Source organism: Rhagoletis pomonella, unplaced genomic scaffold, assembly GCF_013731165.1.
Source record: "Rhagoletis pomonella isolate Grant_MI unplaced genomic scaffold, Rhpom_1.0 Rhpom_scaffold_00002, whole genome shotgun sequence".
In the NCBI taxonomy this organism is placed as follows: Eukaryota; Metazoa; Arthropoda; class Insecta; order Diptera; family Tephritidae; genus Rhagoletis; species Rhagoletis pomonella.
The window spans coordinates 28,207,508-28,229,772 of NW_023458556.1; the positions used below are offsets into that span (position 1 = coordinate 28,207,508).

At 33.1% G+C, this 22,265-nt stretch overlaps 1 protein-coding gene across 1 annotated transcript in view; it reads left to right on the forward strand.

The window, feature by feature from the left end:
• Positions 1 to 22,265, forward strand: part of LOC118733382 (proton channel OtopLc) — a gene marked incomplete in the record, with an annotated part of 111,586 nt that overhangs the window by 40,024 nt on the left and 49,297 nt on the right. The window contains 2 exon segments of the mRNA XM_036462747.1: positions 10,832 to 11,447; positions 14,585 to 14,718. Of these exon segments, the coding sequence (XP_036318640.1) occupies positions 11,316 to 11,447; positions 14,585 to 14,718 (266 nt within the window).

Consider the following 22,265-nt stretch of genomic DNA (forward strand, 5'->3'; position numbering starts at 1 on the left):
AAAAAAAGCCAAACGATCGGCAACAATAAGCGCATGACATCAGCTGGAAAGCGCGCCTGGCGAACTACTATAAACAAATAGACAGCTAACAAATCAAGCGTTGCAAAAAATTCCAAAACGTCGATGGGAAGCAAAATAAGTGCTTAATGCTCTGACGAATTTTAATGACAAATAAATGTCGTGAAAATTATGCGCTAGTACTTATAAGAGAGATAAAAAATAAAAGTGTATGAATATTCTTCTTTTAATAACTTGATTAGTAGCAGCTGGGATACGTATACGCCCAGACGTCTGCATGACTTTAGGCGAAATAATTTGCTACCTAATATTTGAAAAGAACCAAAGCAACATATATTCATCACAAACAGTTTTTGCACTCTAGTAAACAGATATGTATCAATTTCCATATATATATATTTTCGTTTCTACTCTTTGCCACACCTGGTTGCGCACATCCATCACGTTGTCGTCTTTCGCTCCGAGCCTCTGTCTCTGGGCAGCTTTTTTGTTAATTTTAATTCTATTAGCAGCATATGAAAGTGTTCATAACTCGTAAAATTGTTTTATCACCAACAGCAACAGCAACGCAGCAGTAGCCTTAACAAAAACAATAGCAAGCATAGACACAATGTACAAAGAAATAAAGAAAATGCAACAATAAAAAATACATAAATGCAAAGAGCGTTTTGTTGTTGACGTAGCCGCATAAACGTGGACGCCATGGCAGCTTACAACAGCATTCAACAGCACAACGCGTGACTGAAAGATAACAAGGCACGCCTAGGTACTAGCTAACTAATTTACATAAATCGGTATTTTCACTCTTTAATATTTAAATTCTTTTAACATCTTCAAAAATTGTTTTCAAAAAGACATTTGCGACTACTTTTTCAAAAAAGGTTCGAACAAATCCCTAAAAAAAAGTTCAAGGATAAGGGCCTTTGCCCTACAATTAATTAGGGTGGCACGAGAATTTAAAAATGTTAAACACTTTTTAGGTTTCCCTACCAGGGTTTGAAAAAATTAAAACTTTTTCTTTAGAATTGCAAAAATTTGACAACAGTTTGACTTGGAGTTTGATAAATTGTAACATATTATACACTCATAGACTTATAAATTCATAAACTCGCTGAGTTATATGTAGCTGACCAAAGTAAAAAGTTGTTCGAGTATTTGCGCCAATTTCATCAAACCCAGCGGCCCCAAGTTTTATGAATGTTGAAAATATTGTGGTTGTCGTTATTTTATAGTCGAGCAAAGTAAAGGGCTGCTCCACGGTGCTGGTATTTTATTGACAACCCTAATGTATATGCTTGATTGTCTGGCACAACACTTAACACAAAATAAAGTTTAGATTAGATCAAATTAACTTAAATAGGTTGAATGAGTACTGAGTTATTTGTTTTTGTACTATTAACTACTAGTAGCTTTTAAGTTCTGCATAGAACTGATATCCATTTCTTAGAGTTTTGACAGACAGTATGATAGGAATCTCTGCTCAATGCAGATATGCTTTGAGGCAACATGTGGTAAAAATGTTTTTACCAAATATTTTACAAGCATAAATTTTTGCTCTTTTGTCACTCTTCGTCTGTTGCTGTTTTCCATCCTTCCTGGTAATTAAAAGTGTTTTTTATATAGTTGAGTAGTTTAAACTCAAAACAATAGAAATAAGTTAAATGTAAAAACAAATATATTTAAAGCAAGCTCTCTAAATATGAACGAAATCGGACCATAAATACTGGTTACCCAAATATATCAACTCGTGCGCCACCTATCGGTGAAGTTTCAAGTCTCTAGGTCATCGGAAAGTTGGTCAAAAATTGATTACAAGAATTGCCCCTAACAAACGTACATACATACTAGGGATGTTGCGAATGTGGAATTTTAGCCACCAGCGGGTGCGAATGCTGATGCGAATGCGGATGTCAAGTATTTTTAAGGAACAATTAGAATCTAGCATAATTGCGAGATTATTGTTTAAACAGCGCTTACAAGCCAAACCAGATGTGTCAGGTTTTTCTAAAGCTTTTTAAAAACAAATTCTTCATTCTCATTCCTTTGGTTGTTTCAGAATTTGAGAATCTGTAACTTCATCCGCGTTTTTCGATTTTAATTTCTCCAGCGTCAATTATAAAAGGTTAGTTTTTTATTTGTATATTTTTTCAATAACCAAAAATTTATATGCAGTAGAACTTCGTAGATCCGGACAAATTAAAACCATTTCAATGCGGACTACACGTGAATCCGGATTACCAAAGGTATTCAAATTTCTGCGGAAAAATCATTTATTATAAAAAAAAAAAAAATATTACTTCAATATAAACCCTAAAAGTATAAAATAGTGGAATATTAGCGCAAAATTTATTTAAAAAAGTCGGGTACTTTTGATTGCCGAACACATTTTTGCTCGAGCCGAATTAGCGATACCGGGGCCGGTCCGGATTACAAGGTAAAGAAAAGAAGTTTTTTTTTATTTTTTACCCTGTCAGGATTAAAGAAGGATCGGTATTCAATCATATCCGAATTAACGAAGTTAAAAAGTGTAAAATATTTTAATTGCCAAAAAAATCATATTACAGTTTTTTCTTCAGATGGTCTGATATAGAAAAGAGTTATCTTATTCTAGTGCATTAAAGAACTAAACTCTGAAATGTTAGAACTCGACTCTAATTGTCTTCACTTTTTAATTGAGAAAACACTGAGATTTTTTCATTAAGCTATGGTCTGTTAACAGATTTTTTCTTGATTCAAATTCCTTGTACAGTCGAAATTCGTAGTTATGAGTATTTATATTTTTTCCTATATGCAATAACTGTGATGGATGTAAAATACTACAATGTACAAATTTCCATACGTTTGATTTATTCTCACGTGATAAGCCTTTTCTTTTAATGATACGCATCGCCATATGGAAAATAAAATTAGAAGGGCAACCTAAAAATAAGTTAATAAAACTGAAGTAAAAATGAGGCTGTGCGAATAGGCGAAGGACGCCTAAGCTAAAAAGGGATGTTGCGAAGGACATAAGTTAGTTGAACATGAACAGGAAAGCCACAGCCTATAACTATGTAAATATGTATGTATGTATGTGATATGAATGAGTGTGGATTGTAGGAAAGCACACAATAGAATTTTTAGCTCAAGTGCGATGGCATATTTATGGAAATTAGAACATTTAAGCGAGCTAGTGAGACAAAAAAAACGCGCATACAATCGCTCAAAAGTTGCAGCAGCCTTGCACTCAACCAGATGCACACACACAAAGCAGAAGCAAGGAAAATGAACAAATACTAAAAACTGTGGGAAATACTATGTACGTACCCTGCAGAGAAAAATTATCAATTGATAAAAAATAACCACTTGCAAGATTTCGATAATAAACTAAGTTTTAATTAGCTATGACAAAACCAATTTTAAGTGAGTTGTAAAATCGTGCAAGAGTTAGGTCAAGTTTCTATTAAAAAATCCTCATACAAAAACTGATTTGAATAAATTTTTCTCTGCACTTCACAAATCCTTTTTCGAATTCAGAACAAATAAAATGAAGTTCGAAATTTTATACATATTATCATTTCGATGTTATGTCCGACGGGATTCGGATAAGGGGCCACCACAATAATAAGTAATAAAAAGATACAACTTGTTGACTGCTACTAGCCCCGTTTCCTGCAGGGCATGTATCCACACTTATACGAGATATGCACCTTAGCTGGCAGTTTAGTGGACCTTACGTACACTTGTATGTATGTACATATGTATATAGAACGTATATATGTATGTAAAACCTCTTGCACAACTGGAACAGTTTCTTGAACTTGCTAAAAGCGCACCTATACAGGCACACACTCACTCGTACAAATAAAATAGGATAAAGGATGTCATTACAAAAGTGTTGCTGCCACTGATATACACATATACATACGTACATACGTAAGTAAGTAAAATGTGCTAACTAAAGCCAGAAGGGACACGATGTCACAGAAAAGCAAACAGCGCAGAAAAAGATATTCGCCAGCAAAAGGCAAGGCTGCTGCTGCCGCTGTTGCACCGCTCAACTTTACGGATGCAGCACAAAGTTTTGCCAGTGCAGCGCATTGCAGATAAAATCAAATGATCAGAGTGCAAGTTTGGGGAAAAAAAGAACATAGCACTGTCTTACGACTGCTTGCGCTTGTATTCCTAAAAGTGACCAAGGAGTTAAGTTCGAGTATTCCACTTGGGGACTATTCGAATGTCAAAACTTTCTTGTGCTTACAAATGTGAAGATAATTTGAAGAAAAAAAATTGATTCTATACATATTCTTGTCTGACAGTTATGAAAGGAGCAAGAGAAGTACTTTTTTAAATTCCTTCTTTAAAGAAAACAAGTAAGAAAGTCTAAGTTCGGGCGGAGACGAACATTAAATACCCGGCGCAAGTATTAAAGATATGTTTTCCACCTTGCCGAAAGCTACCGCTACATGATAAGCCGGGGTGTATACATTTTAAGTAAATTAGCGTCCTTAAATTTCGACATATTGAAATTTCAAGCATTTCTGAAATTTATTGTTATTTGAAAAGCGGCCGTAATTTAAGACCGATTTCAACAATTTTCAACGGTTTGTTTTTATGTGGCAAGCACAATAACCATACCGAGTTTGGTACAAATTGCTAGAACGGTTAGCGAGATACATATATGTAATCACAAGTGGGCGGTGCCACGCCCATTTTCCAAAATTTTATCATAAACGTATTTCTTGGTAAAGAATTGTTGCAACCATCAATTTTGAATAAATTAGCTTTGATATTTACTGATTTATCTTTATCTCGAAATTACCGTTATATGGAATGTGGGCGTGGTTATTGTCCGATTTTAAAAAGTTTCGGCCATTTGGTATGCTGTACCAGGACCAACAACTGTGCCAAGTTTGGAAGAAATTGGTGCAGCGGTTACCAAGATATACACATGTAACCATAAGTGGGCGTGGCTACGCCCATTTTCCAAAAATTTATAATATTCTTAGTTTTTGTCTAAAAATTGTTGTAAATATCAATTTTGAGTGAATAATCTTCAGTAGTTACTAAAATATCGCAGTTTTCGTATTTCTGAAAATTACCGTTATATGGGAGGTAGGCGTGGTTATTGTCCGATTTCGCACATTTTCAATACCATCCGTCCTACACCCAAAAGAAGTTCACGTACCAAGTTTCATTAAGATATCTCAATTTTTACTCGAGTTATCGTGTGCACAGACGGACAGACGGACGGACGGACAGACAGTCACCGCTTAATCGATTTCTCTTTTCATTCTGATCATTTATGTATACATTTGTCTATATCTATCTCGATTCGTTTTGCCTGTTACAAATAACCGTTATGTGAACAAAGTTATAATACCCTTGCGCACAAGTGCGCTCGGGTATAAAAATATCTTAGATTGGGTGGCTGGCATCCCAAATGGCACGTTCAGGAAGGTTCCAAAAGTCGGAAATTGTAGAATGTAGGAATGTAAGACAAAAAAACGTGTGCCTAAAATAATAACTGAAAGAAGCTTTGCAAAAATCTATAAAAATATGCATGCTAAATTTTCTTGAGCAGCGAATATGCATTTCGATTTACTTTATGGTCAGTGCCAATTGTAAACTCTCCTGAAAATTCGCCTTTGTTTGGATTGCGACGGACCTTTAGTAAATAAGTGACAGGTAGAGAAAATTGCGCTCATAGATTAAACAAACATAGAATGGATAATACCCAACAAGGGAAATACTGGTTTTCGCCGAATCACAGAAAAGTATGTAAGAATATTCCACAAAAATAGTTCGAGGTTTCGAGTTGCCTTGTGTGTGTGCCTCTATATTTGCGAAAGCAATGAAAAATTTGGTTTAGAGTTTAGATTTTAATTTACTAAACAATGCCGGCGGTCGATGATACAGACATCAAAGTCTGGATTCCAAAACCGTTGACCATATTAAGCCTTTTAATTCATATTATACTAGAGTGCCAGTTATTCAACAAATTTCAGGGCAGAATTTTAGGGGCTTCCTGTACTCCCAGAACTGGGGTTAGCGCACTACGCAGTGTATATAATTCCTTTCCTACTTAAGGCACGCTGCCTCACCATACATCCATAGATTTGGATCATTTTTATAATAGCGTCGGACAACCAAACTACAAATGAGTCCAAAATATTGAGCACAGACATGTGCTATTGTCATAAATCCATCAATTGCAAATGAAAAATCTCAAAGTTGCTCATATGCTTTTATTGCACTGGGATTTCGTCGACATTTCGTATCACAAGAATTTTTAATTTCCGTTTTAGCTTGTTACAAATATTTACATATCTACATATATGCTACCAAATTTAGCTATAAAAAAACGAGCATCAATGCCACGAAAAATACAAAAAGTAATTTTTGCAAATAAAAGGTGTACAGTGGCTGCATATATTTGCATTTGGTTTTTGTTTTTGCCACAATGCACCAAACTATGCCAATATGTACATATGTACATTTGTATGTATACACAGACGCGTGATGAAAAGAAGTTGGCCCATTTACGATTTATTGCTGTTGTGGTCTGGTTCTAACCGTTGTTGTTGCTTCTCGCATTTTCTTGATGATTGCGCACAGGCAAATTGCTATCGTAGCAAAACAAAAAAAAAAAACAACAATAAATACTAGCTAGCGAATAAACAAGCGGATGAGCTAGTCAATAGCACGCGCCAGCTGGCAAGGGGAAATGCATTTCTGGAGTGCATCCGCGCAAAATTGGGCCAATCGTATTAATGTATCTGTTCCGTATGGCACCAAAAAATATTTGATGTACAAAAAATTAGATACAAAGTATGCAAAAAGTATATACATATAGATATACATATGTACTTTCGCATAAAATACATAGTACAGCTGTAACGAGCTGTGTGTGAACAAGGCGTGAGAGCGCCAGCAAACAATGTATTCCAATTAAGCCATTGCCGATCTAGAGGCGCATTACAAACATATTTACATGTAGTAAACCATTATTTTTTGGCAACTTGCCTAGAAATTTCACAGATGTTGCTCATAGCGAAAATTTCTTGGAGCTTAGTGGTCTTTAGCTGACAGCTGCTTTGCCACTAAATCTATTACAGATGTATGTGTACATATGTAAAGTGTATGTGGTTTTGATTGCCTGCTGGAGATCATCAGCTGCATCTTCTGGAAATTGATAAATTTATTGACTTCAAAGTATTTCAAGCAAAATTGAGTGAGCTGAAAAATTATTTAAAAAATATTGACTACTTATTCTACAGTATTCACAAGGTCGATTGTGTCTTTGAATAGAGAAAATATATTGCTTTTAATCACTTGAATAGGACACCTCAGAGCCCATAATTTCAAACTTGCTGCTAGAATATTAAAGTAAAAATTGGTAGTTTCAGGCGGTGATGGTGATATCGATAACGACAGTGATGGCAAAAAATATAAATCTATGAATTTATCGATAATTTTATCGGTAACAGTATTGACCATTATAGCATTAACGATTTGAATAGCTTTATGAGTATTGAATTCAAGAAATTCATGTATACATGTATATTGATATAGTCAGCGTTAAAAATATGAATACCCTGAAGTTTTGAGGATTTTAGTTATTTATATTTTCGATACCACAGTTTTCTAATTTTTTTTATAAAAATATAGTTCATTCAACAGCAAAAACTGGCTGAATCAATTTTTTTAATTTCATAAAGCTTTTGGAGAGAAATTAAAGAAATACAAAAAAAAAATATTTATCAAAATTTTCAATTTTTTATTCGATTTCTTAGAAATATACAGTTTTGTAACCCATTCAATTTTAGTATAATGAGGTGCAAGTTTAGAGTCTCTAAAAATTACGGTTGATTTGTGAGAATTTTTTTTTTGTCGTGTTTGCTAATCGGCCGTCAGGCGTTCGCCCGGCCATAAGAGGTGATTGGCTTCTCTTCACCATTCTTAAAGGATCTCAATTTGCAAATCATCAGCTGTACCCGATTTTTTTTTATTGAATATAAGCGCTCGATATACGAACCAATTGAAAATTTTAGTTTAGTTTTTATACTGAAACCCCTTATGATTGCTCGTCTACGTAAATGCACATAAGTAGTTACAAATTAAAAAAATATTTTTGTGGACTTTTTATTTTATGATTTCACTAGCACTATTCTGCTTAATTGAGCTTGGAGACAATTAAACGTATTTAATATATTGCTATCGCAAATTTCTGCTTTTATTTGGCACCCAGAAAAGCTTAAGGCAAATCAATTGACTGTCTGTGTTACTTTTCAATTGGCGATAATTGGCGATGCGCTTTCATTATTGGGTGAATTATAAGTTGCATGCAATTGATCATATTTGTGTTTATTTACTTTGCGGTTTGGCATAGCGTTGCGCTAAATGGATTTATCACACGACGCAGGCAGCAAATAAAAAAAATGAAGGAACAGATATAACAGAAGAAGAGAGTTAAATGAGAACACGAGTTGTTATCGATATGCATTTAAATATGTACATACATATCTATGCATGTAGGTACATATATACATAACACACATTTTAACTGGCAGATGCGACTTAAACCTAATTGCTGCAAGTCAAGAAAAGCCAGACTTTATGACACATTTGCATTTACATTTTTATGTATAGACATGCAAATTTACATAGTTACATACTTATATCTTTATGCAAATTTATATGTATTTCTTTTCATACTAAAGCGGGTACCATAACACCAACCGGCAAATAAGCATATATGTATACAGATTATATAAATATGTATGTACATTAGGATGGTTCAAAAATGCATGTGTGAAAAGTAAAGTCAGAATTTTAATGTTCTCACCTCGGGACTGTTCTATATAAAAAAAAAAAATAATAAAAAAAAAATATTTAGAGGTCGCACGAAACGCTCATGTATTTTATATGAAAAAACAAATCCGTAGAAACGGTATAAAATTCTTGAATACAAATATTTTTCTATTGGCAACAGGGGTCTGTTTCTCTACAGGAGACTTCAAAGACTAATTCCCAATTTTTTATTAAACCATTTTTTAATACTAACGATTTTGTTATGGCTCTCCTCATCGTATTTTATGGGATTTTCGGGAGACCGATAAAAATAGTAAGTAATAAAAATGATTAAATAAACCATTTGGTTTAATTTTTAGAAGTCTCCCGTATAGAAACAGAGTTTGCGGATTGAAGAATATAGATTTTCAAGGGCTCCATACCATTTCTACGAAAAATTATTTCTTTTTTCAGCGACCTCTCAATATTTTTCCATTCAAAAAGAAAAATTAGAGTATATTTTGTCGATATACTAGAACATTCATAGGGAGTGAGAGAATTACAATACCGGCATTTCCTTCTTTGGAACACCCTAATTTACATATTTACTACGTAAAATCATTTTCATTTACGCTGGCTGAGTTTCATATGTCGACAGCCATTTATTGGTCGGCCACTCCGTTGGGGTGCTCCTCGCTTGAAAGACATCTGTTGGGTGTATTGTTCCACTGACTTAATTCTTATATTATATTGCATGCGAATATTGTTATGTTGCATTGGGCAACAATACATATGTAAATGGAAAAGCAGTGACAACAACAATTGCTGTTGCTGTCTGCAACATGCAACTCAAAAGTGTTTTATTTTCCATCCATTTCGTCTCATCTCTCTCCATTTTCCAATAGTACTCGTACTTTAAATAATCTTTTTGTCTTGAAAAATGGTATTCAGTTACGACATGAATAGCAGTGGGTACATTGCTCCCATTTTTTCCGTAGTTAAGTTGAACAGTGTTGCATGTTTTGTCGTTGTTCATATGCAAATGTTTAATTATTGTAACTGAAATTATAGTACTTTTAAATCGAATAGGAATGAGTTAGACGATCACAAATCAAAAGAAAAGAACGAGAAAAAGTTTGAATAACTCACTTTTTCATTATAAAGAATGTAATACACGTGTAGCATAAGGAGAAGCATTACCCTAAAGTTTAGAGATTAAACGAAGTCTAAAAACAGCTGAGCTACGGGCACATAAAAGCGCCAAAAATTCGTAAGCGAACACATCCCCGCGGAATTTATTCAGTAAGCTGCGTAATAACGGCTAAAGCTTCGAATTTTGAGAATTAAATAATCTATAAGGCACCTTTCAGAGATGAAACTCTTTAGGCCGATATAGTCTCAATCGAATGCGATACCAATCGATCGAGGGAAACTTTACTAAACACCTTCATTTCAGAAACCGTAATAACTATAAGTTTTTAAAACAGATAGATAATCTAAATAATCGCAATCCTTTTCAGAGGAAAATTCAATTTTTGAAGAATTCATACTTTTTGCGTTCCGGGCAATAAGGTAAGGCAGATAAGGTAGATAAGGTAGATTACTACTGGATAGATCTCTGAAAGGTGCAAGCCGTTTTAGTTTCATTCACGTTTAACATTATGAATACGCCTTTGGTTTCATTTGATCCGGCTGGTGTTAGGTTGATTTCAACAAAGATCTGTGGACATCTCTCCGAAACCAAAAAAGTGCTGCAATTGTGACAGTATAATTTGACCACAAAAGGAAAAATGAATTTCAGTAGCCTTTTGCGAATTATCCCAATCAAGACCATAATTTTTGAAAAAATATAGATTTTCCGAAATAATTTTTGTAATGTGTTATTTTAGGATAGAAACTACATACACTTATTGGTAGGTAGATTTTAATTCAATCTGCGAAACACATTTTGTATAGTGATACCTACTTAGTTTGTAAAGATTTTAAAAAATTTTTTATACATATTAAATAATTTGCATAATTCGCTTTTTTTCCTTTCAGGTCTTATCAACAAAAACTCACATCAAACAACGTGAAAACCACTGACTGATTTACTCTGCCAAAAAATATGTAAAAACCTAAGTCTTTAACAAGATTTATAACAAGAAAACTTTAAAAATTAGTTAGCAGCAAATCAAATTTACAACAAAACCAAAGTAGTTTTCTAACTTTTTTACGAAGAAAAAAGTTTTTAGTGCAAGTCATAAAAAACCTCGAAAAACAATAAAATAAATTTAAAATAAACAAGAATCAAAAATACTAAATAGTACTTTCAACAAATTGCGCAGCAATAAAAGTAGAAATTACAAAAAAACACTACCACAAATCAGTTCCACTTCATTTGACGCAACTTTTCAACGACTACCGCAACTACATAGTTACTCGTACATACAACTCGTTCAACTTTTCCGCACATCATCTGCTCTCATAAATAGGCATACCTTCACGAGCAAGCAACGTTCAATCGCCTGCAAGTGTAGCAAGGAATGCAGCGTTGTCCCTACATACATGAAATGCGAGAACGTCTACTGAACGAGCAGCCGCGTGAGTCAGTACCGTTAGAGCAAATGGAGCGCGCCAATCTACTAGACAATCGACAATCGGCTGATTCGCATCAGGTCGGCACAGTGGTCAAGGTAGGGGCTGTCTACCGTACTCGTACCAAGGATATGCAACAACAGAGTGCAACTTTTTAAAATTTTAAATCTCAATGTTTCTTAAGAAATTAACATTTAATAAAATTTTTTTAGCTTGTTCTATTTTTAATATAAATACTTTTAAATAGTTTCCTTGCTCCCGCCTTGTACAGTTTTAATTAAACCATTGTGGATTGTTTGCGTTTTGGCTGATGTTCCCAGCGTTTTACCAACTTTTTTAACGTTTTATACAGAAAAACCTACCACATAATGACATACATACATAATTATCATTGGAATATCCTTGCACGAGTATTGATTGCCCCGTTTAAGTATTTACAATTGTTTTATGAAAAATTTGATTAACAAAAATTTTGTAAAATAAATCTTAAATTATTTATATTATTTTTGCAAATTCATCACAATTTTGTGTTGATTTCGTTAAATTGGAATTGATCGTATGTGAATATATCATTGGTTGTTTAAAATTTTGATATAAATATGTTTGCTTAAAGCACAACACAAAAAAAAGAATCACAACAAACTCATGCTTATAAATACACATTCATATCGTACGCCTTGGAGGATGATAGTATTTTTTTCCTGTTAGAGCATGAATGTTTTTGGACCCAAACTGTTATATAAAAACTGAATTTTTTAATTAAAGCTGTAAAGACACAAATATATACTGTTTGTGGGCTTAAGTCAATATAACTAGAAACATTTTTTTTTACCAGTAAATGCTTATAATAAAACAAAATTCAGAACCTCAAAGGTTCATATTTCTAAAGAAAACCTGCACCGAAAGTGAAACAAGCCTATTGACTGTTTCAATCCGTACATACGAACTAGAAAACCTTAAGAATAAAGCACGTCTTCTACCTGAAAATTGTCTATAAGCCCAGCAACTAACGAAATAATTATTGAAATCTGTTATATAAACACCTTGTGTTGATGGATTGACACAACTACATTTGCGACAGCGAAAGTTAAAAGGGCTGGATAAGAAAATTTTGCACCGAACTGAATACTTGAGCGACCATTTTGAATTTCAGGATTTTATTAGAATCGAATTCACAAATTTGGGAAATATTCCACCAATAAAATATAGTTTAGTAATGTGCGGCGTTCACAATATGCTGAAAAAATACAAGTTCTTTTTTAATTTGAGCCTAGATAATCTTTTTTAAAATACGTTTCAAGTATTTAAAAAATATATATTACTACAAAATTTACTGTCCCAACCTTTTTTAAACAAAATCATTCGAAAATTTGCCATTGTAGGTATTACGGTACGAAACTCAGTTTTCGAGAAAAACGTCTTTGAACTTAACATATGAATTTGACTTGAACGTTTTTTTTTGCTAAAGTGCTGGAAGCCTCTTCCAAGTTCTCAAATGTTCAACTTGAACTTGCAATCGGCTGATTGACCATGAAATAATCAAACCATAACTTGGTTGAGAAAGCTTTTGGCTCAGTGCAATGAAAGCAAATACATGGCTAGATTTTCTGACACTGACACTCGACGCCACCCGTACATTGCTGATCAAAACATTCACCCTAGTTTCTAACGGTGGCTCTCGCGGCCGAAAATGGAAGTCTATACCTAGTCTAATGGTACGATGCCTCATTACCAGCTACTCCTGTGTAACCTGGCAGAGTTAAAAAAGTTCGAAATTTTAATAACATAATTTAAGAGATACTACTTGCATTGCCGGGCCAATGATTTGAGTTCTACCTTCATCGTGCCGCTCGTGATACTTCCATTCTGGATATTGTACCAGGTTGAAATGCTCTGTTCAATTCAAATAAGATGCCCCGACGATACTAGCCACCTCTTCTAATGCCCACTCAAACATTTGAAGAATTTTCATACGGTTTTCCTTTTATTGTAGCAAACTTCGCAGTATTATATTAAATATAAACATTTTCTAGTTTTATTTTCAATAAAATAAATATTAGAATTTTTAGTTTTTGGTTTACAAAAACAAAATTGGAACCTGATTTATACGATCGTAAAAATTCGGTTTACTCGGCATTCGAAAAATCAAGATAGAAAAAAAACGCCTAAAATATTGTTAAAAAAAGTTTGAAAAAAACGGAGTCAATCAGAATATTTAGAAACAAACACTAGGAAGGGAGATAGAAACACGCCGCCCTGAGGATAGGCCACTTGAACTACGCACATGATATGTGTACTACTGGCCTCTTTCTGACTGTGCCCTAATGACTCTCTGCACGAGCAATTTACTAGCGCAGAATCTACTTCGTGCATACAGTGCAAAAAAAAAACTATTGCGCGTGACTAGCTCATGAAACGTTTATTTAAGCATTTTAGTAAATAGTGCTTTTTCACGTCCTCCACCTTATATTAGCAGAGTCACTAAGCGTCTATATACTTGCTTGGAATTTCCTCATAGGGAATAAAAAAATGCTTTTGGTGAAGAAATTTCTTACAAATGGAAATTAAACTATAAAAGTTTCTTGCAACGAACCAGACCTTTTTGACCATGAAAACAAAATTTACACTTTTTGCAACATCAAAGCAAAAAAAAAATACCTTAAAACATTCTTATTTATAATATATTTATCTGCTTATAAACAAAATTTGCATTTCAACTTCAGCTGAGCATTTTTTATACCCAGTTTTTGCTTAGCACCCATCATTTCAATCTACAGTTTCATTGCATGCTTTCGATTCCAATTTATGTAATATGTAAACGAGCAATTGTAAACACATTCTTAGATGACTTTGTAAAAATAAAAATTAATGTTTTTTCTCGCCATACTTAAAAAGAAACACAAAATAATTTAACATAAATATTTCCTCCATCATTTTCCATTTTCTCAAATTTTAATCGCCACCACTACAACTCAACCAAATGCAAAATTGCTACGCATCGACGCCACGCATTTACGCAAACGACGACGACGTTATTCAAACTTAAATAAACTCTCAACATCATGGCCAAACATATAAAATGTGCCATAAAATAACGCATGAAATAAATTTTGAAAATTTATAACACAAATAATTTTTATATTGTGTATAAATAAAATGCGACTAAAACAACAACAACAACAATAAAATGTATAATTTACTGCGTGCTCGCATGTAGCTACACGCCGATGGCTATCACACGAGTCCAGCACATCAGCGAACGCCGTTAGTGCCGCGCGATCTGGGCGAGGATTTCAATTTGGATTTTGACGATGATTTTCCGATTGATGCGCGTCGGCCTAAAAATGCCAAGTAAGTTGATAAGTTTAATTTTACGTGTAAATAAAAAAAAAAATACTTTTGCTATGCAAAACAAAAAAAAAACAAAAAAATTACTTATGTATTGTGTTGTACCCATTTGCACAAAATTTTCTTTTCTCAATTGAAATTCGTTTTGTCGTCACAACCCAACCACAATCCATGCAAAAAAAAAATTCAACTAAAATTTCATGTGTTTGAGTGCTCCTCATGTTTAAGCGCTTGAATTCTTGCTTGTAAAATTTATTTGTTAAAATTTGTAGCAGGCTTCTTAAAACGCGAATCGGCGTTTAATTCATTGCTTGAATTGCAAATTTTTTTTTGTCTAAATTTTTACGTTAAATTGGCTAACTTTTGTAGATATGCTAAATTATATCTTCCCACTTTCACATGTCATTATTAACACTTGTGTGTGTGTTCCGCCCCACTAACACGAAAACGAAAAATTGCACACTGTCCCCCACAATTTGCTACAGATAATTTTTTATATTTATGCTTCAGATATTTTTTTTAATGAAACATATCTCTTCTTTTCTTTACTTGTTTCCTGTCCGTGTGCGCTTTTTGTTTGCGGCAAACAAAAATCACAAAAAAAAAAAAAAAAATATTTAACGAAACTGAAATATAAAAAAAATACGATATAAAATTCATTCACTCACCAAACACACAGAAACCACTCCAGCCACGCTCTGGACCCCGTTTCGAATACATCATTGAAAAGGTTCGACTCTTCATTTTTCTACAATACAAATTTTCATTTTGTTGCTTTATTGTGACTTTTTGTTGGATTTTTACTCGTAATTTAGATGAATTAAATGCATATTACTCTTTGGTTATAAACACTTACAGTGACTCAAACAAATGACCACGTGCTGTTTTTTTTTTAAATATTCGTAATATTTTTCCAGCTAAATTTTTTTTTGTAATTTTAATAAAAAGTTTTAACCAGAACCGTGTAAATCACAGTTTCAAACTTTATATGAAATTTAGGAAAATTCAAAAAATTTTCATCAAAATTTCAAATTTTTTTCTGAGTTTTTAGAAATTTTTGGGTATGCAGTTGTATAGCCCATATAATTTTAGTCTAATATTTTGATGAAAATTTGTTGAATTTTCCTAAATTTTGTATAAAGTTTGAAACTGTATATTTGTATGTAAAAATAATAAAAAAAATTAGCTCGAAAAACATTACGAATATTTGAAGAAAATCAACACGTGGTCATTTGTTTGAGTCACTGTATGTATGTATATACACTGAGAAAAGAATTTGACGAAATATGTTTCTCTCAACAAATGATTTGGTTTTAGTAAAATGATTTGGATATACATAGTTACCAACCAACCCTTTTGTTGAGAGAAATATATGTAAATATTTAGCTGACTCTTTTCCCAGTGTACATATGATTTTTTTTTGTAATTTGTTAAGCAAATATGCTATAGAAATAATCAGCACATAAATTTCATTTGGTCGAAATTGTTCTAAGGCGTCAAATTTAAAATTTGGCTTAAATAAAAGCAGAAAACAAATTAAAATTGAAGTTCGCACTTTGCTATGTTAGTTCAAATGATTTATTTGGTTTGGTTAAAATAATTTACATACATATTTTTGTATCTAAATACTAGGCCACAGGGTTGTCTGGCTTTTTGTTTTTACGCATGAAATTTATTGCACTTTCGAGTATACATTTTGTTGTTGTACTCTGGTATGAAAGGTGTCAAATTTTGTGAGGAGTTTTGAGCATGTCACTTGGAAGAGTACTTTTGCACGCCACTGTCTATTTGTTGTTCACAAAAATTGCACCAATGCACTTTGGTTTCGGGTGAAATAGCTTTTAGCAGCAATACACCCAGAATAAAAGTCACCTAAAAATATTTCGCTCAAGAATGTAAGAGAAATATGTTTAGTTGACTTTTTTTCTGGATTCAGGCATACAATGTTGTGAAATGTAGTACTTGCATAACACTGTTCGCCAATCGGCTAGGGAATTGATGTAACCAAGCCCATATAAAAGTAATTTCTCAGTTTAAACAAGTTGGCATATTTTTTCGATTAAAGTTAATGGTCACAGAGCAGCATTTAAGGCAATTAAAATTTATTTAAATGCAAATATTTATATCATCAAAGGCCCTTCTGGAGGTTTTCGGGTACGAGGAATCTAAATCTGCAATTAAGTTTTACGAAAAACTGGGGGTATTTGGTGAAAAAAAAACATGAAGAAACATTGTTTAGAAACAATTTGGGCAGTTTTTCTTCATATTTTTCTGTGTTTTTTTTTGTTTTTTTTGCATTAAAGGGCACCCTATCGAGCGTTTTTGAAAAAATAGATTGCAAATTCATATTTCTAGGACCCAGAACCCCCAGAAAGTACTTTTGAATTTAAATCACTTTTGATTCTATTTCTATTAATATACAATCCAGACTTGCAGAAAAACTTGGTTTCAGCAATTCCCAAAAAAAAAAACTGAAAATGTCGTAGAGTGTAGTTTTGTTCGATTAAAAAATAGCAATCCAAATCAGGAGCGAAAGCGAAAATCTTCTTCAAAGCGAATTGAAAACCAAAATCGTTAACGAAATACCAAAAAAATCGATTTTCTCAAAATCAGTATTTTTCTATTTTGAAAAATTTCGGCATTTTTTTGTTAATTTTAAAGGAATTTAAAATTTTCAAATTTGTAAAGAAGGAGCATCAAAAATACTACTGCGCCCAACAGAATGTATATATGACACAAAATACTGAGCCTTCTTATTTTCAGAAAAAAAAATCTTACGACTTTCGTGCCGTTTTAGCGAGCATCAAACCAATTTGAAAAAGGTCTTCTTTTTATGCAGTAATCACAAACAAATTTTCAAGAAAATAAAATATTATTATGTTTTTGAGAAAGTTGACTTTTTTGATTTTTCCAAAAGTGTTAATTTTCCAATTTTCAAGTATGCAAATATAAATATAATAGAATCAGCCGAAATAATAATTTTGTTATTAACTACAAGTAGTTGAAAATATTTCTTTCCTAATCAACTTCTAAAAAAAAAGGAAGTCATTAATTTCTCCGATTATTTATATATAAATATACTACCAGATAACTTTGGACCAAGTGAAGCGTTCTTATTTTTTTTATTGGAAAGGTGGTACTTCAAGAAACTAACAGTAATCCTAAATTTTTAATTTATTTTCAACTACTAATTTTTGAGACTATCCGCTTTATTCCGACGGGGATACGTACACATGTAAAAGTACAGTAAAAATAGTTTGTCATTTTTGGTATGTAGTTTAAAGTATGTATATGTAAATGTATATCTAAGTACAAACTCGTACTCAGAAATGGTCGCTTTGAAATTGTTTCTTTACCTTTCGAGTGTACGTTGTGGGATTTTTTGAAGTATTTTCTTTCTGCCATTTAAATACGGGTGGGTACTGTCAATATTTGCCAACATCGCCTTTGTTGTCTGCGGAAATGTTAAATGCATATCGATGCGAAACTAATTTGATAAACAAGGATGAATGTTTCCCTGTAGCGAAGTTTACAACTTAGAACTAGTGAGCACCTGATGAATTGGCACTAAGAATGTTAAGGTCCCAAAAATCCCGGGATTCTTGGCAAATAATCCGGGGATTTTCGGGATTGTAATTTGCACTGATGGCAATAATAAAAACTTCCTTTGACCAGTGTCGGCTATATTTATTTACTTTATTTAATAATTAAATTTTTTTTATAAATGTCTAGCTCATTATACATATATAACACCGTGCGATAGTAAATTTTACACACAAAAATCAATATATACGCGAAACCATGGGCCAAATATAGTAAAATTGCGTTTTTAGTTTTTCACTCTGACGTCGGTAATTCAAAAATGATTTAAAAAATTCAGAGAAATGTGCTTAGAGAAGAAGTCTGGGTATCAAATTAAAGCAGAAAGTCTCTAGAATTTAAAGAGATTCAAGGTTTTGGTGAAGAAAGACTGGTTAGAATTGAAAATGTCCTTTTAAAATTTTATCCTTGAAATTTCGCAATATAGGTTTTTGAAAATATTATATTTTAAGGGCTTATATAAACTCAATAACATCCTCGAATTTCGTCGTTCTAACTTCATCAGTCTAAAAAATTACCCATTGTGAATCCAAAAAATTTAAATTTTTTTAAATGCTAAAGAAATTCCTCTTGCTTTGGCGCCCATATTTTTCTTCTACATTGCATTGAATTTTTTTTTTTAACAATGTTTGGAATTAATCATATCTTTGAAATTTACAAAAAATAAAAACGCCACTTTAAATAAAAAAGTAGGTTTCAAGCCCATTTTTATTTCTTATTTATTTTATGGTAGGAGAGCTTCTCAAACAATATAGAAGAAATTTTTTCCGATTTAAGTTGTTGAAAAGTAATGGTTATCTAAATCCCGGGATTGTGATAACGACATCCCTAAAATCCCGGGATCGGAAAAGGCTGAAAAATTAACATCCCCAATTGGCACATAACTACGAATAATTTGCTTTATTTTTCGTTATCAAACAACTGCTGAAGGTGTAGTAAACCAGTTTTCTTACTTTCCATAGAAAATAATCGCTTGCAGTTGTGGCCTCTACGTTATTGAGATACAGCTGAAGTTGAGAGTTTCAGTTTTTTTGCAAGAATTCTGTGAGTTCAGTGACGATCAAAACACAGAATTCCGAAAATGGTTTTCATAGATTTCTGCATAAAGCAAAGCAGTTAGAAAAATTTGGATTTTAAAATACCTGATTCCTTTCTGTCAGGAAATATGTATATCTAAATGCAAACGCATTAACCAAGTAATTAAGTACCAATCGCATGCGATTCATATGATATTGAGTAGTTTCGTCATTTTACATGGATTAGAATGGAAGTCAGTGAAAGATGCTGCTATGATACTTATTGCGCTGTCTGCGTTTAAATTCCATTTTTTATTTCAAATTGCAGTGAAATCCGATGATTACATAAAAATATGAAGCTACTCTTCCACATAAGTACAAAAATCAACGTAGAAACTAGGCCAAACGGCAGGTTATTGACTTGGCGCTGGCAGCTGCCAAAGGATGTGTAGCACGTACCTCATGAAACGTCCTGTACATATATACATACACAATTGCACGTACATACTTGAATGCTCATTGCAATTTTGTCTGTTATCTAATGTAAATATTTAATTTTCACTACCAAAACGTGCAACTAATTTGGAAATAAAATTTTTCTTTTATTTTCATGCGGCTGCCGGCTGCCAAAAGTGTCGTTGTGAATTATGTAATCTCTGTAGCAACGCCCACTCGGAGCACCCAGAAGTTGCACGATAAATTGTATTTATTTACCTCCTAATACTGCCATTGCGAGTTGGTCGATTGCGGTGAATAGCTTAATACTGGCACACCTTCTTTTTTTTCATAGGCCTGCTCCCCCTCCTATTATTTTCAACGAGGCGCGAGCGGCCTTTGTTTTGCTTTTACCGTTCTACTGCATGCGTATGTATTTTGCTAGAGTAACATTAAAGTATTTTACGACATTCAATTCTTTCTGCATTTGTACACGCATCGACCAAAAAAAAAAGTCGCCACTGAAGCACCCTTTTTATGCGCTTTGTTCTTTGCCGTACTGTGTCCTTTCTTGCAGCCGATTTCTTTTGTTTTTTTTTTGCTGTGGGTCGCTGCAGTCCCTTAAGTCTTTAGTACAGACTATGAAGCGCGCATTTATTCACACAACGCGGTACTATGTACGTACATCTATGTATTTGTGCAGCAATTACTTGCAACATAAAAAGCGCGCGTGCCACAAACACACCCTTTCTTGCAATAAATCTGATAGCAGTGCCAGGGTGGTGGGGTGCATCGCATTTAGCCATAACAAAACAATGCGGCGCACGGTTGCGACTAAAGATTAGCGCCAGCATAGCAGGATTTTGTTTTTGTTTTGTTTTTGGTTTTGCGTGACTTGCAGTAAATTAGCGAAAATATATGTATGTATGTGCATTCAAAGATGCATACATACATATGTAAGTGTGTATTTACGCAACAAAACAATAGCTAACAAATTAAAGCAATTCAATTTATTTGTCTGAAAGCAGAATCTTCTAAATAGTAAGAAATATTAGATTTACTACTTTTTGCCCATTTTATTGAGGATACACATTTTTAGTTGCCTTCCGCCGAGCGTACTAATTTTATATTAATTACCCTGTCCAGGTTATAAGCTATTAATAAGCAACTTTAAAATAGCTTCACCGATTACCCACGAAAATTCTCTAATTACACTGTAAAATAATATTACAAAATTTCCTCTTCTATTTTGAGTGTTCAAGTAAAAAGAAAATCGAGAAAACTGTTAATTACTAAAGTCCTATACATTAGTGTAGTGTGGTAGTTATTTCATTGAAATTTTTTTTAGAAGTATAGAGTATGTATTGCATTTATATTGTTCAATAAAAAAATCCTTGGTCACCTTTTAATAAAAATGGGTTTAGTTACAGCAAAGCTTAAAAAGTATTTAGTACTGAGTATTTGCAAGTGGATAATAAGACTTTTAAAGCATCTTTCCTCTATATCAGAACCGCATAAATAAAAGTTTCAAATATCGCACAAAGTTCACAAAAACTGAACAAAATTAGTGCTTTTTAATTAGATTTCTTAGAAAGATTTTGAGTATGCAGTTTTGTAGCCCATTTTTTATATTTTTTTTTTGTCGAGGATGTTTATTTTTCCATACAATGCACCAACAAAATTTATTTTTATATGGTCGACAAAAAAATTCAAAGAAATCAACGTTAATTTTTAGCGACTTAGTTTGTCATTGCTCATAAGTCAAGAATTTTATTTTTGAATCATTGCAAAATCGTTATTTCTTGATTTTTAATTCTCGGTTCAAGAATAATCGTTAAATTTACTGATACAGAAATTTAAATTTGTAAAAAAATGTGATAAAAAATCCAAAAACAATGGTCAAATTTGTTCGACAAATCTAAAAATTCTCACTGTGTAATAATAATAAATTCACTCCAAGGGATTGCTGCAGTTGGTGAATCCAGTCAGCCAGCAAGTTAGCTACGAGTACAACAAGCCACAGACAACTCAAGGGTGAGTGCGTTGCTGCGTTGCTGACAAAACAATCAATTTTTCCAACACTCACTCTACAAGACTTCACCAACTTTGTCTACATACAAGAGCAGCAGATATCCCATGAAGATGTTGGCGCTACTGTATGTATACGCGCTCCACTTTTGCCTTCAAGCCATTGATTTTTGTTGTTATTGTTTGTCCATCTACGTAAAATTTTCGATTGCGTTGCAAAATTAAATGAATATCCACCCTTAAAAGTGGGAGATTTACATGTACCAAGGTATGTAAGAGTGAAGCCATCAACAGAAACGCAACACCAAAATAAACAACAAGCCAACAAAAAAGTCAAACTCAATACAGGTTGACGATACCCCTAGTGCTGGAGGAAACGGGAAGAGGATATCGGGCGCTACTACGACGCAACAAGGTGATGACAGCATTGCATTGCCATTGTCAAAGTGTGGCACGGTTATACTTTGACTA